Here is a 15,767-nt window from a genome sequence, read left to right as displayed (position 1 = left end):
TCTATAAACTATCACAACAAAAAACAGTCAAGTAGCACTTTAAAGACTAACAAAATAATTTATTAGGCGAGCTTTCATGGGACAGACCCACTTTTTCAGACCATAGCCAGACCAGAACAGACTCAATATTTGAGGCATAGAGAACCAAAAACAGCGATCAAGGTGAGCAAATCAGAGAGTGGAGGAGTTGGGGGCGGGGAAGGTCAAGAATTAGATTAAGCCAAGTATGCGGACGAGCCCCTATAGTGACTTGTCTGCATACTTGGCTTAATCTCATTCTTGACCCCTCCCTCCCGCCCCACTCTCTGATTTGCTCACCTTGATCATTTTTTTCTGATTTGTCCTCCTTGATTACTGGTTTTGGTTCTCTGTGCCTTAAATATTGAGTCTGTTCTGGTCTGGCTGTAGTCTGAAGAAGTGGGGCTGTCCCACAAAAGCTCACCTAATAAATTATTTTGCTAGTCTTTAAAGTGCCACTTGACTGTTTTTTGTTTTGCTCCAAAATATGTTACTCTATAAGGTGCCATAGGACTTCTTGTTGTTTTTGAAGATTCAGACTAACTTGGCTACCCCTCTGATACTTGGAAAATCAGATACTTGAGGCACTGCTTTTAAACATGCCTATGTGAGATCTATTGTTTAGATACTGCTGATGCTCAGTTCCTGATCAAATGAAACTCCTTTTCTCCTTTCTTCCCTTTTGGTGTGTATGTTACTTGTCACAAAATGGGCTGCTTGGGTTGGTGGATTCTGGGAAGGGTTGCCTGACTACTGGGTGAGGAGTCAAGGTGCGTGGTGTGTGCATTAAGGAGTTACCTAGCTGCTGGATGAAAGGGAAGATGAGATGGGGATCTGGAGCCAGGAATGGATGTGTGAGTAGGTTCCATGGGTGAGGTGGGTGCTTGGGGTACAGTAGTACAGTGCTTTGCCTGGATGCTGGGGACTAGAGTTGCCAAGGTGATTGGTGGTTGGGAACTGGCTTGACAAGAGAATGGAGAACCTTGTGAAGGAAAAGCTCCTGAATGGATGGGTGGATTGTTTGAGGCTGATGCATAGGGCATGTGCTGTGGGATGTTGCCTGGGACTGTTCTGAAAATGTCGTCCATGACCACTTTGTAGGGAAAGATACTTCCCTTCTGCACAGAGAAGTGCAAGGTTTACTTTGATTAATATTTTTAAGTACTCTGAGACCCTTAGTTTGAATGCACCATAGAAGTTACTTAATGACACAATTGATTAGCACAGCGGCTCTCAAATTGTGGCTTGGGACCCAAAGTGGGTCACAACTTCACTATAATGGGGTTGCTAGGGCTGGCTTAGATTTGCCAAGACCAAAGCTGAAGCTCCAGCCCTACAGCCTAGGGCAAAAGTTGATGGCTTCAGGCTTCATTCAGCCTTGGCCAGGAGGACTCACTTACAGATCGTCTGCCTAGGGCTCCGTGGGGCTGAGGCTATGGCTCTCCCAGCTTAGTCGTCAGAACGTGAGTAGGCTCGGGCTTTGGTCAAACTTTCAGGTGTTGGAATAATTTTTTTTTGTCAGATGGGGTCGGGGGTCACAGTGCTACAAAGTGTGATTATGACGAGAGCTTATAGATCTTATTCATGGAGTTTCTCTTTAGAGGAAAGGGTGTTTCTGTATGCTAGTTTTTAGGAACAAATGTTGGTTGCTACTGGTAAACTGACTATCTTGTGATCATGAGTGAGTTCAGGCCCAGTCATTCAACATGTGATGTAAGTTATAAAACATGTGTTTTTTTCTTTTAAAGATGAATGTTTTGAATGAATTTTCATTTCTCTGAAACGATCCTTGATGTCCACAGAAGAGTTCATGTTTTTTTTCTATCAGCTACAGTGAGTAAAATGAATTTTGTTTCAAAGTCAAATCTGTAAACTTTGTTAAGTAACCAATTAGGCTGCTGCTAAAACTACAGAAGTAAACCATGTTATTAATTCATTCACAGATGCTGTTCCGGTGCCTGTTTTCTTCTTTGCAAATTTTTCTTTGTTTCATTGGTGCTCTTCTCTTTTATTCTTTGTTCTCCATACACCTGCTTTGAAACATGCACTGGCTCATGTAGTATATTTATGTATCAGTAATGAGATGAGTGATCCAAGCTTTTGAAAAGCCTCTGTGTTCTCTTTTCTGTGATTATGAATTTCATTTGCCTTAGGATGCACAGCATCTAATGATAAAGCTCTGTAGTAACACTTAAGTTTTTCTATCCCTGCCCTACCTATATCCCTTCCTGCTAAATACCAGCATTACTGCAATCGCTACTTTTCGCTGCATCAGGTTCTCTAAAATCTCTTTTATTTGAAAGATAATGTAAGTCTCTAGCTCTTGGGTACAAAAAGAAGCTTCAGAATGAAAGCTGAGTGTAAGATAGCAAATGAAGTTCCGTGTTGATAAATGCAAAATGATGCACATTAGAAAACATAATCCCAAACATTCATATAAAATGATGAGCTCTAAACTAGCTGTTCCCACTCAAGAAAGAAACAGGGGAGTCATTCTGGGTAGTTCTATGAAAATATCCACTCAATATGCAGTGGCAGTTCAAAAAGCTAACGAATGTTGGGAGTCATTAAGAAAGACAAGAAAATGTCCTCTTGCCACTATATAAATCCATGGTACAGCCATACCTTGAATACTTTGGGCAGATCTGGTCACCTTATCTCCAAAAAGATATATTGGAATTGGAAAAGGTTCAGAAGAGGGCAACAGAAATGATTAGGGGCATGGGACAGCTGCCATATGAGGAGAGATTTATAAAATTGAGTTTTTGGCTTGCAATAGACACAACGGGGGTGGGGGTATATGATAGAGCTCTATAAAATCATGACTGGTGTGGAAAACTTAAATAAGGAGTTATTTACTCCTCCTCAGAACACAAAAATAGGGGTCACCACATGAAATTAATTGGCAGCAAGTATAAAACATACAAAAGGAAGTATTTCTTCACACAACATACAGGCAACTTCTGGGAACTCTTTGCCAGAGGATGTTGGTGAAGGCTAAGACTATAACAGGGTTAAAAAAAAATAACTAGATAAGTGCATGGAGGATGCGTCCATCAGTGGCTATTAGCCAGGATGAGGAGGGATGGTGCCCTTTGCCTCTCTTTGTCAGGGCTGGAAATGGGTGACAGGGGATGGGTCACCTGATGCTTACTTGCCCTGTTCAGTCCCTCTGGGACACCTGGAACTGGCCATTGTTGGAAGACAGGATATTGAGCTAGATGGGCCTTTGGTCTGACACAGTGGCTACGTCTACACTAGCCCCAAACTTCGAAATGGCCATGCAAATGGCCATTTCGAAGTTTACTAATGAAGCGCTGAAATGCGTATTCAGCGCTTCATTAGCATGCGGGCGGCCGCGGCACTTCGAAATTGACACGCCTCGCCGCCACGCGGCTCATCCCGACGGGGCTCCTTTTCTAAAGGACCCCGCCTACTTCGAAGTCCCCTTGTTCCCATGAGCTGATGGGAATAAGGGGACTTCAGAGTAGGCGGGGTCCTTTCAAAAAGGAGCCCCATAGGGATGAGCCACGCGGCGGCAAGACGCATCAATTTCGAAGTGGCCGCTGCCACCCGCATGCTAATGAAGCGCTGAATACGCATTTCAGCGCTTCATTAGTAAACTTCGAAATGGCCATTTGCGTGGCCATTTTGAAGTCTGGGGCTAGTGTAGACACGGCCAGTATTGCCAGTCTTGTATTAACTGCTGCAGTGTTGGTTACATGAGTCTTCTGGCACCTGGAAGAGCAACTGACCGGAACAACCTGACCCATTCATCCATGAAACACAGACAACAGTTTGAATGTCAACACTGTGGTTTGTGGGCAGCTCTGACCATGAAAAGGCACACACAGGAATGCAGCAGGGAAAGTCCCCTCCATCCCAGAGCGAATACGGCACACACCAGAAGAGTACAATGAAGATAGGAATGGGAAATATGTATATACATAGAGATGAAAAGAATAACAGAACAGGGGAAAGAGAGGAGGAGCAGTAAAACAGGGTTGCATTCAACTCATGACCTCACAGGCCCAGGAGTACCACAGTTTGAAGGGTCAGACACTGAGCAATGTATTCAGAATTCAGGCGTCCTAGGCAAAGTTCCATCCAGCACTGAGTCTTGGGTACACCCAATCATCAAACAACAAACGTTTCTGGTGTCCTCTTCCATTGCTCTCTCCAAACCCACCCAAAGGGGAAACCCTCCCCACGTAACTAGCTATAGACTCTCTCTTTATTCCCAGTGCAGGCAGAGTCACAAGCCCCAGTACGCCTGGCCCCACACAGCTCTGGGCAGCGGTGATACTGGATCTGGCTGCAGTCTGTAAATTCTTTGGGCAGTTCCTTCCTGGCAAAGTGCTCTGCCTCACACTTAGTCGAGCGTGTTACCAATTGGCTGCTCTGTTCCACCCAGGCAGATTCTCCAGTGCTTCATTCTCTGAGGGCCTGCATCCTGCCCCTTGCGTCTGGAGCTCCAGATGCACCCCACCCTCTCTCTGTTCTCTCCTGTCCATCAGCACTTCCTCCTTCAAGAGGATGAAAAAAGGGCCCTATTTGCTAAATGGGTTACAAATGTTAGCGATGTTATATCATAGAGAAGGAACCTTGTGCAGTCATTGAGTCCAGTCTCCTGCAGGGCCTATCACAGGCCCTGACAGACTATTTGTTTAATCTAAACTTGCCCCAGACCCTTGAAAGGCCCCCTTGAGGATGGGCCTCACAACCCTGGGTTTTCAAGGCCAATAAATGCTCTAACCACTGAGCTATCCCCCACCCCATGTAAGGTGAAGCTGTTTTCCCTGACTGGGAATTGAACCCAGGCCACAGCAGCAAAAGTGCTGAAATCAAGACACTAGAGCACCAGGAACATTTGGATTTGACCAGGGGTCTCGTATTTGTCAGAAGAGCCCTTCAGAAAAGGAATACCACCATATGGGGCTGTCTCATTTTTCCCTGTTGAAACAGTTCCTCTATGTGTATGTAACACCCAACAGGTAGACTCTAACCTGGGACCTCTGGAGCTTACTGCATAGGCCTCTACAGTTTGAGCTAAAAGCCATCTGGCTCTCCAGAGAGACTTGAACCTGGGTCTCCCATATCCTAAGGGCGTGCACCAGCCACTATGTTCAGAACTGTAAAATGGGTAACCCCTAATGAGACTGCTAATCCAAGCAAGCCCACTGAAAAAAGATGGTCATGCTAACAAGCTCTATGCAGTCTACTAGGAGCAGAGTCTCATTAGTAGCATTTGGCATGAGGAGTGTGGGAAGCTTAGATACTGAGGAGTGCTTGAGAGAATACCACTGTTTTCCCTTTTTGTGGCCTATGTAAAAGCACCGGTCTTCTTGGTAGTTCAGGCTTTTGTGCTGAGAAACACTGAAAGAGTTAATACAGTAGTTCTCATACTCCTTGGAAGTAGTGCTGGCTATCTGCTGTTTTCACACTATCCTTAAATAAAGCTCTTGGTTCTGTGGTGAGCACACAGGAGTCTCCCTGTTCTGTGCCCCACCACATGACATCCTTGCTCCACTGCCTTTGTACCAGCCCCAGGGTACGAAAGGGAGGGAGAGCTGCCTAAGTTTCAGAGTTTCAGAACAGTGTACAGCAGCTCTAAATTATACTGTCCTCTCTCTCACTGCCTAGCAGGCTAACAAGGGCTAAAAGAGAGACTTTCTCTAGGGAGCAACTGCAGCTGATGTAACTCAGCAACCCAGGTGTATCCTGTGACTTACCGGAAGCAGCATGGTCTAGCACAATAGCGGAGTCATGATGATTGACTTTTATTTGGGATTCTGTGCCAGACAAACTGTATTCTTAGACGAAATATTTAATCTCTCTGCTCCAGGGTCCTCATCTGCAAAATGATTTTGAGACCTACCATCATCACGTGGGTATTGTGAAGCTTCGTTCTATAATGTTTACAGCATGCTTTGAGATCTTCAGAGAGGGGTCATGTCCAGATGGATATACAAGGGCAATGGGCAGATCTGGTCACCCCAAAATTGGCACATGATAATAATACAGCTTTCTTATCAAATCCAAAACCAATTCCACTCTAAGATAGCAGATACAATGACGAATTGTTGGTAACCATAAGCAGCATTATTTACGTCAAAGGACTTTCAGTAAAAACCTGATGTGTTTTGAAGCAGCATAACGTTCTGGCAAATGTAACCACAGCAACTGCAGGGATGCTCTGGGGAGTTGGCAGAATGGAGAGATGGCAGATAGCATCTGGATCTTAGCTGGAATGCAGCTTTCACTTGGAGCTGCTGGACTTGGTTTTCTACTCACTGTCATCAGTTTCTGTTTCACCCAGTGAAGCTGGATTGGGGGCTCAGCTCAGAGACAACGGCGTGGAAGTTCAGAAGTGAAACCCAACTAAAATGTGCGAATAGCAATGACCCAAAACTATTGCATTCTGCAAACCTCAAGTGAGACTCACCGAGGAGTCGCTAGCTGCTCCTCTGCCTTGGTGCCTAGATCATAAAGATGATGCCACCACAGGGTTTGCCTCAGAAGATTGGCCACATCTGCAGTGGGGATCTTATGAAATAGGACCAGGACATAATGCCTATTGAGAGGAAAGTAAAATGCTGGATGGCTTGCTAGTCTGAAGGCAGGGGACTTGAGTGAACAGTTTCAAAGCTTAAAATGGCCTATTTTAACAAACAAATAACAACACAGAAATGAGGCTGCCACTTGTTCCGTCATACTACTGGTCAAATATATTCAGATATTAAACACGTTTCACAGTAAAACTCATCTCTAAGTGATTCATGAAACCAAATTAGTTCAGCATTCTCTTAATTTTCCTTAGACAAAAGCTGTTTGACCAGCTCTAATATTTGAGTATCTCAAATGCACCCAGACTGATTTTACTGTACACTGCCACAAGATGGCGAGTTGTTTGAAACCACAGCACCAGAAACAGTTTTGCTGCAGTCCGGCAGTGCTGGTGAGCCACCCTTAGATTGGCAATTGGCCAGTTTTTATAGAATTTGCCCTGAGTTTAGAGATACCTGTCCCGGCAGTCAGGCCAACTGACTGGGTGAGAAGAGAGGACAAAGGGGGCAGTTGTCCTGCCCAGTCATTGAAAAGGGCCCAAGACTCCCAGCTGACGCTACTGCAGCAGTAGTGGTAGCTGGAGCAACAGGCCTTTAAATCACAGCTGGAGCACCAGGCAGCTCTGAAGGCTGCTGGGTTGTGGGGGGTGGGGTGGGGTGGGGTGGGGTGAGAGAGGGGGAACAGCTGTAGCACACAGTGTTCTCTAAGCAGCACTGAGGAGGGGCTGTCCTGAGCCCACCCCTCTGCCTGAAGCCCTGCCCTTTCCTGAGGCCCCGCCCCTTCTGGGAAGGTAGAGTTATCCTGCCTTGCCTTGCGGAGGGGCCTGGCAAATCTGTCAGCTCCCTTTCCCACAGCCCTAAAAGACTGACAGTTAATCAATTATACTCCCTGGAGGCAGAGGTGGGGTTCTTGCTTGCTAGCATTGGAAGAACCTGAGTCCTCTTTTTTCTATATTATTTGAAAAAAATATTTTATGCATACAGATACAAAGACAAGCCCAAATTTAGGAAAATAATATATAATTTATTTAGGTAACTCCCATGTTTAAAAGGGGCTATGCTTTTAGCCAGAATAGCCATTCTGTTTCTCCCTATTTCTGCTTAAGGTTATGTATAGTATCAATGGTGATGATAGTCAGAGGCATGGTCACAGCACAAAGTCCTCATTTTTTTTTTGATGCAGTGTTGAGGGTCTGTGAAATTCCGCCAGATCCTGAGATTGTGCAGCTGCTGCTCTGGCAGGATGGTGACAATAGCAGATGTGGATTTATCTGAAAGCTAATAAAAGAGTGTTGAAGGTGGTTCAAAGCCCTGACAGATGATGACTCACTGAGTATCAGGTTTAATAAATAAGAGAAGGACAGGGAATCTTTCTTAATAGCTACCACTTTTGACCTGCCTAGTGGGATTCTGGCAAAGTAGAAAGAAAGCAAAGTGTTAGTTATGATCAAAGCACTGAAAACGGCCAAATCAAAACTCTTGGACCTGGATTTTGTTCCAAAAATGAGAATTAAAAAAAGACACACCAGTTAGCCACAAGAGAACTTCCAGAAGTTCAGGAGTTCAGATTAACTCTGAATAATTACACCAGTTCTAGGTAAAATAAGAAACTCACTCTCTGAACCCCTGCCCAGAACTCACCTTTGATGAATTCCATGGAAGGCTAGGCTGCTCAGCAGCTCGCAGTATTAAGCTCTTAAAGCCCTAAAATTATAAAAAGTAGGTTAAGAGTATCTATGAAATAAGCCAGTGTTTAGAAATAAGAGCCTGAGCACCACAATACACTGAGTATCATCAACAATATAAACAGTTTTCCATGTAATTTTGCTGTCAAGTTATCTGCTTTCTGAAGGAGCTGAGCTGTCTGTCTCTGAACTGATGGAGCAGCACATCTGCCATTTGAAATGAGGCTAATCTTTATATTACTTCTAGAGATTAGTTTCATCAGCTGACTGCAGCAGGGCTTGAGGTTTTCCATTAACACTCAAAAGGCTGCATTTTAAATGAACCCTGAATGCACACAGGGATTTAGCCATTTGCCTTCCATTAATGGAAATGGGGACTGGGCAGCCAAAACCCCGTGCACTGCACTGAAAATTTACCCCTGGGACTGTGGCACAAAAACAGTAAAACTCAGAAGACATAATCAAGCTCCTTTGCTCCATTTTACAGAAATTAAATGAACTTTTACAATAGGAAGAAAAGTGTCAGTTGTTGCTTCATTATTGCAGTTGATAGGGATTGTACCAAGACACAACTGGATGTATTCTGACTTGTAGTTTGAGGCTAGATCTTCAGGATAGCCCTGTATCCTGAAAAAGATTTGAATATTCATTACTTCATAAAAGAAACAGGGTAGCTGTAGTCTGAGGCTGACTGAATGCTGCCGCAGAAGGAGCTTGAAAGAAATTGTCAGGACTGGTACCCCTGCTAGGTAGGGCTGCGTCTACACGTGCACGCTACTTCGAAGTAGCGGCAGTAACTTCGAAATAGCGCCCGTCACGTCTACACGTGTTGGGCGCTATTTCGAAGTTGAAATCGACGTTAGGCGGCGAGACGTCGAAGTCGCTAACCCCATGAGCGGATGGGAATAGCGCCCTACTTCGACGTTCAACATCGAAGTAGGGACGTGTAGACGATCCGCGTCCCGCAACATCGAAATAGCGGGGTCCTCCATGGCGGCCATCAGCTGGGGGGTTGAGAGATACTCTCTCTCCAGCCCTTGCGGGGCTCTGTGGTCACCGTGGGCAGCAGCCCTTAGCCCAGGGCTTCTGGCTGCTGCTGCTGCAGCTGGGGGTCCGTGCTGCATATACAGGGTCTGCAACTAGTTGTTGGCTCTGTGTATCTTGCACTGTTTAATGAAAGTGTGTCTGGGAGGGGCCCTTTAAGGGAGCGACTTGCTGTTGAGTCCGCCCCGTGACCCTGTCTGCAGCTGTGCCTGGCTCCCTTATTTCGATGTGTGCTACTTTGGCGTGTAGACGTTCCCTCGCTGTGCCTATTTCGATGTTGGGCTGAGCAACGTCGAAGTTGAACATCGACGTTGCCAGCCCTGGAGGACGTGTAGACGTTACTAATCGAAATAGCCTATTTCGATGTCGCAACATCGAAATAAGCTATTTCGAAGTTGGGTGCACGTGTAGACGTAGCCTAGGAGTCTAGTAAATGAAGCAGATTCAATACATTAATTCTGCAGATCTGTCTCCAAAGGCGCTTCCTTGGTCATGGTGACATTTTAGAGGGGCTTAAACATCATGTGAACTTTGATAGGCTCTTAGTCTTAATATCTTCTAAAATAACAAACATTATTGGTATGGGCATGCTTAAAAGAATATTTCCTAGGGTGGCTCTGCACTTACCTGGAATATCGACAGCTGCTAGGCAATTTTAGGTACAATTGCATACCAAAAATCAATTGTGCAGCCATCAATATTTGTCCCTCTCCCCACTGCAGAATGCCAACAGGAGCGCAAAATGACACCCTACGCATTCGATCTTCCACGGCAAGGGTAGACCCAGCCCTAGGTTCCTGTGGCAGTAATTCACCTGATCACCTTTAGTATGTGAATCCTCCTGCAAGCAGGCTTGACTCCATTATTGCATTCCTGTGCAAGTTTCTACAGTGGAAATGCTCCCATGCAATAGGCTTTGACTCACTGATGTATGCGTCCTACTGGTCACACTGAGAATTAGCTCAGTCCTCAGCAAGGCATCCACTTCTGGCTGGCGTACCTTCCATCATCTCTCCTCTCTCTCTCCACCCTCTGGAGATGTGTGTTTTGCCATCAGCTGACCTCTCTAAAGGAGGATCCCTTATGCCGACGAACTCGTGTTCCATTTTTTTCTTTTACAATACAGGGCATCCTACTTCAGATAGAATGGTTCATTTGTTCTGAAGTATAGATATATTTTTAAAAATGATGTTCAACTTACTTCTGATTAGCTAAGATGTGCCTTTAATGAAATGATTAATTGAATCAGCAGGGTATGCAGACACACAGACAGCTGATTCAACACACACACACACACACACACACATATAAATCCCTTCAAGTAAGATCACTAATGGGAGGGAGTCCCCCTGGATATGGGTTAATTATAAGGTTGATAAGAATATGAAAGGATGTTCAGTTCAGTAGTTGACAGGAGATTTTTGTTTTGAATACAAAATTGTTAGCCAAACAAACTGTGAGCCAGATCCTCCAGCAAAAACCCACTGAAGTCAATGAATTTATTTTGATTTACACCTCCTGGGGGTCTGGTCCCTAGTTTCTAATCATACAGAACAGTCCCAGAAGTTAGAATAGAATTAAAGGTAGTGCAATGACACTGATTCTAAATGACTGTTACTGTTCATTGATGCCTTTGTGTCGATTCACTTCATAAACATGAAACATATGGCTTACTAGGATAGCTATGGTCTGTGGAATGCCATGTGCAAGTGAGTTGTTTGGAACTGCTGCAGAACTAAACCTCTTAGAAATTACAGGCTGGATCATGCTCTGGGGAAGAGCTCTACAAATAATCGTGAGAGGTGGTTGGAGAAGCAATGTGCATAGCTGTGGAGGAGAGAATCTGGATTATAATTAGATGCCATATCACCACAGATAATGGAAGCAGAAGCTACAATGTGCATAGGGAAAAGTGGAAAAAGTATATTTGGTCGCACGTAGAGAAATAGCAGAATAAGGAAGTAAGAGGAACATAGCAAGACAAAAGATGCCATGAGGAGCCAGAACTGGATAAAGGAACCAAGGGCTCTGCATCTAAGAAAAAGAGGTGAGCAATGACTTCATTAAAAAGGTCTTGTGGTTAAGTGAGTTGATGAGATTCAGGAGGCCTGCTGTTGATGCCTGGTTTTGTCCCAGCCTCCAGGTGTGATGTAGGGAAACACTCTACATTTCTCTATGTAAAATGGGGATAACATTTCCTTCATCTAACCCTCAGTCTATTTTATGTGCTTTTCTTGTAAGCTTTTTGACACAAGGGCCATCTTTCACTTGTACATACAGCATCTAGAACAGTGGAACCTTGAGCGCAGGTCTCCCAGATGTTACTGTCATGCTATTGTTAACAGTAATGCATATTAATGCATATGTGATGTCTTGATCACAGTCCTCCAGATCATCTGTATTTCCATCTTCAGCGCAATAGCATGAGCTGAGACTTGCTACTGCAGATTATTTTCCCTAGTGCTGCTATACCCACAATGCCTAAAAAAGGAAGTAAACATAATTATTTACAGAAGAAGCTGAATCACAGAATGAGGAAGCGACTCATCCAAAATCATACCACAAGAAATAAAACCCAGGGGTCTTGTGAGTCTAAATCTCTACCCACAGGGCCCCAAAGCAATATCTAAGCAGCCACAGTGTCCTCCCCCCAAATGCTAATAATGCAATGTGTTTATAAAGAAAGCTTTCGCTGATGTCCTTCAGTAAAGAGAATTTGCAAAGAGGTAAAGGCCAGACAGGAAAACATCTTTATCTATGGCAGGCTGGTAGTAGGCCTGTAAAATAACTGGAGAAGTTTAGGGTCCCTTTGGTGGAAGGTGGAGGAAAATAGTTATTGTGGTCACAGATCCCAGGAGAAGTATACAGCATTGTGATCAGTGGAACTGACATTAGAGGGTACGTATTTCTGGGATGGACTGGTATTGAGGGGGAACCAGGCAATGAGGGAATATGGGGAGTTAGACAGATGGGCTTACCCTTCTAGCACTGGAAGGATGTCTGTGCCTCAATTTCCATGCTCTGATCATATTTCACAGATTGCTGAGCCACTGTGGTGCTTGTGGCCCTCCAGGCTGAAGCCGAAAGTCCACCCTTCCAGGTTTAACACAAAAATCCAGTGGAAACCAAAACAAATAGTCCTTCACCTCTTAGGGAATTCGCTGCTTTCACCCCGTTGCTGCAGGGTGCTGCCTCCCTGAGCTAAACAATAGCTGCCTTTCTATGGCCTCTAGGTCTTCTTAGCCCTTTACCTCCACTCTCCATTCACAGAATCATAGAATGCTAGGGCTGGAAGGGACCTTAGGAGGTCATCGAGCCCAGCCCCACACCTGAAGTAGCCCCCGCATAAAGCATTCAGCTCTTCTGGCTCAGCAGTCATTGGCCACAATGATGTAGGTAGAGCCTGAGCAGGGGGCCTTCCACTCGTACCATGTGTTTTGCAGCCTGGACCCCTAATTAAGTGCAATAGACAGTGCCAGCCCCTTTCTTGTCTCATCCCCCCTTCTCTAGTTGATTCTGTGGTCTGTCCCTATGCCCTTTTCAGGACAACTACAGCCATCATCCCAGCACCCCTTAGCCTTCTGCCTGCGAGACCAAAGCTAGGCCTGACCTGCACAAAGCAGCGTCTTCTAGCCTGAGGCACCAGCTTACCATACAGCAGCTCCAGTCCAGTTGCATGCCTTTGACGTAGGACCATCCCTTTCAAATCCCTCCTCCTGACCATGTTTGCCACATTCTCGAAGGTCAAACCCACCCAATGATGCCCAGGCTTGTGACATCTGCTCTTGTTACTGATAGAACCTTCAGCCAGGCCTGCTTCCCCAGGCGCAAGGTGCATGGAATGTGGTTAACAAACTGCTTCCCACATTCCTAGGGAAGCAGCTGCCGTCAGCCGCACAAGGCATGTTAAGTGGAAAGGGGAGTCCAATGTGTGTGTGGGGGAGAGCGAACAACAGAGGGGAAGCCCTTGCAGGAGGGGGCACCTCAGCGTGATAGGCAGCATTGCCACCTTCATAGGAGACTGTTTGCTTAGTGCTGTCATGCAACTATCCCCATGAATGCCCCTTTTGCAGGGAGCTAGGACCCCTTCTCTTCTCTACACAGCATGGACCTCACCCTGTCCAGTCACTAGTACCATGAGCCTCTTAGTGCATGCACCAAGTACTCCTGTCCACCTGCTTCTCTGCTGCTGGCCTTGGGCTGGCATGTAGCCCTGGCACGTAGCAGCTAAGGAATTGGTGCTGCTGATACCCAGTGGTTAGGAAGCATGGATGGAAGGTACTGGTGAGAGGGGTTGAATCTGGGCTAGTGCAGACACCAACCCAATCCCCCATCTTATCAACACATGGAGCAGAAGTGGCAGTCTGCCCCTGGATGGGGTCTTACTGCTTCTTGGTCTCCTACTGCAGCAAGAGTCAGTATGAGGAGAAGCTTCGAACATGATGCATTCCTAGCAGGAAGCTGGGGAGCTACAGTCTTGATGAAACTTCAATCTCTGTCTCTCGTGATGCAGATGACATGGGGGAAGGGCCTCCATCCCAAAGCAGTCCCTTCTGGGTGGGGAGCAAGAGAAAACAGGTCAGAACCACATTGTTATTGCAACACTGAGCTTCTGCCTGCCCTGCCACATGCTCTGCACCCTATGATCTCCCTTGGGTGCCCTGCATCTCTATTGATGGGGAGCAGATCTGCTGAGGAAGAAGTAGATAGTTCTACATAGTTGCTCTGGGAATCTCAAGTCACTAGGGAAGGGAGAAACTGAAGTCTAGTCGGAAGAATGTTGCCAGAAAGGAAAAAAGTGAGGATCCACAGACTTAGCCACCATTTTTCCTTTGCTTAGAGATGCACCAATAAGTCATGAAGAGGGCAACTTTCAACTGAGATGAGCTGTTCTTGATTGGGAGGGAGGTTTTCCTGCCTCTGTACCCTGGTCAGTTCCTTCCTGGAGTGGTCACTAATGCTCCACTGCATAGATACGGAAAATTGGGTGATGCTGCATCCCCTGGTTTGAGGTGGTTTTCACCATATCCAGGGTTTACAGTTTGGTTCAGTGGCTCTCCACACCCCCTACTATGCAAATTGTTCCAGCTGCCCCGGCTCTAGCATCTTTCCTTAAGGATCTGGCAAGATGTAGAGCTTTTCAATGGATTAAAAACAATTAAGACTCCTTTTGCCAATATTTATGACTCTGCATGTATCTAAGTTAAATTTGGTTTATTTCTTTAACGAGCAAAGGAGAGTCACTAGTGGATGAAATCTGTCATTTTTTAAGTGTTTTTACTTTACTCGTTGTGTTCTCGCCGCAAGTCTTCTAGGGGCCTCAGCTGCTGTCTGTCATCTTCCCATGTACCCTGACACGATAAACACACGTGTATTCTGAGTTGCCCCAGTTACTCAGCACATTGAATTTTACGTAAATAAAAGACTTAGAAAGTTCACTCTGAAATTTAAAAAGAAGTGAAGAGAAATCAAACTTATGTTACTTTAAACAATTTTCTTTAGTCCCAGTCCCATCTCTATATGACTCTAGTATCAGATTAAATTCAGTCCTGAGGTAAGAGCACAAAATTCCCATTGAAATTAAAAGGAACTGGGCTCGCTTATACCAGTACTAAACCTACATCAATGTCTGTCAAATCAAACTCCAGAGCTTGCAAAGTGGTTGGCACCAACACTGAAAAGCTGAAATTCTCTGCATGCCTGGAACAACAGGAAATTTCAGCCACTGTGCATTTAAATCTGAAAGCCTCCCCCATTGCCTCTCCAGCTGTGTGTTCTTCCTTTTTTGCCTGACTCCACTGCTGTTCAAGGTGGTTTTAATGAAATGTAGGTGTTTCAAAAACCCAGCTGCCTAGCTCTTTTCCTCCATTGCTCTGGGAGAAAAGGTTGAGGGAGAGAAATATGTGTGATGGAGGGAGAAAAGTAAAAGTAAGAAAGAACAGGGCTTAAATTCAACTCTGATGTACACCCATGAGCCACTTCTGAAGCTGGTTCAGATGCATCTCCTTACTAAATGTGGCCCTACAAATTTTTGACTGCCTTTAGAGTCACTATCTTCTGGAAATCAGAATGGCTGTTGCAGAAGTGGACCATTGGTAAAAGAGTTTAATTCAGCCAGGGGCCTCTCTTGAAACCAAGTTCACACAAGTCCTGCATGTATTATGTATCCATTCCCACACCACCCACAACAGAGTTCAGTTCTCCATCAACACCAGTTAATCACTATGGAATGTCCTCTCAGCAGAGAGGCACTTCTCCATCCTTGCCAAGGACTAGAAGGTAAACATGCATGCCCACAGTACCATTTGCCCAATCTTACCACCCTTTAGTGTACCTTCAGTTGGAAAGTTTGAATGGTCTCTTTTTCTGAGTCATACATAAAAGTTCCCAGCAGAGTTTCTTCCCCTGTTTCCTCATGCAGTCCCTAAAATCAGAGTGGGAAGACAGCTGGAAC

The 15,767-nt window shown here is 45.3% G+C and overlaps 1 protein-coding gene across 1 annotated transcript in view; it reads right to left on the bottom strand.

The window, feature by feature from the left end:
• Positions 1 to 14,633: 14,633 nt before the first annotated feature.
• Positions 14,634 to 15,767, bottom strand: part of LOC142013396 (SUN domain-containing protein 3-like) — a 35,793-nt gene continuing 34,659 nt past the window's right edge. Inside the window, exons 12-13 of the mRNA XM_074994715.1 lie at positions 15,648 to 15,737; positions 14,634 to 14,753 (exon numbers count right to left, since the gene is read on the bottom strand). Of these exons, the coding sequence (XP_074850816.1) occupies positions 14,634 to 14,753; positions 15,648 to 15,737 (210 nt within the window). The remainder of the gene's footprint in view (positions 14,754 to 15,647; positions 15,738 to 15,767) is intronic.

This window comes from Carettochelys insculpta, chromosome 5, assembly GCF_033958435.1.
Source record: "Carettochelys insculpta isolate YL-2023 chromosome 5, ASM3395843v1, whole genome shotgun sequence".
Classification (NCBI taxonomy): domain Eukaryota; kingdom Metazoa; phylum Chordata; order Testudines; family Carettochelyidae; genus Carettochelys; species Carettochelys insculpta.
Note: the sequence above shows the minus strand (reverse complement) of the source record. Positions and strands in the feature narration are given on the sequence as shown.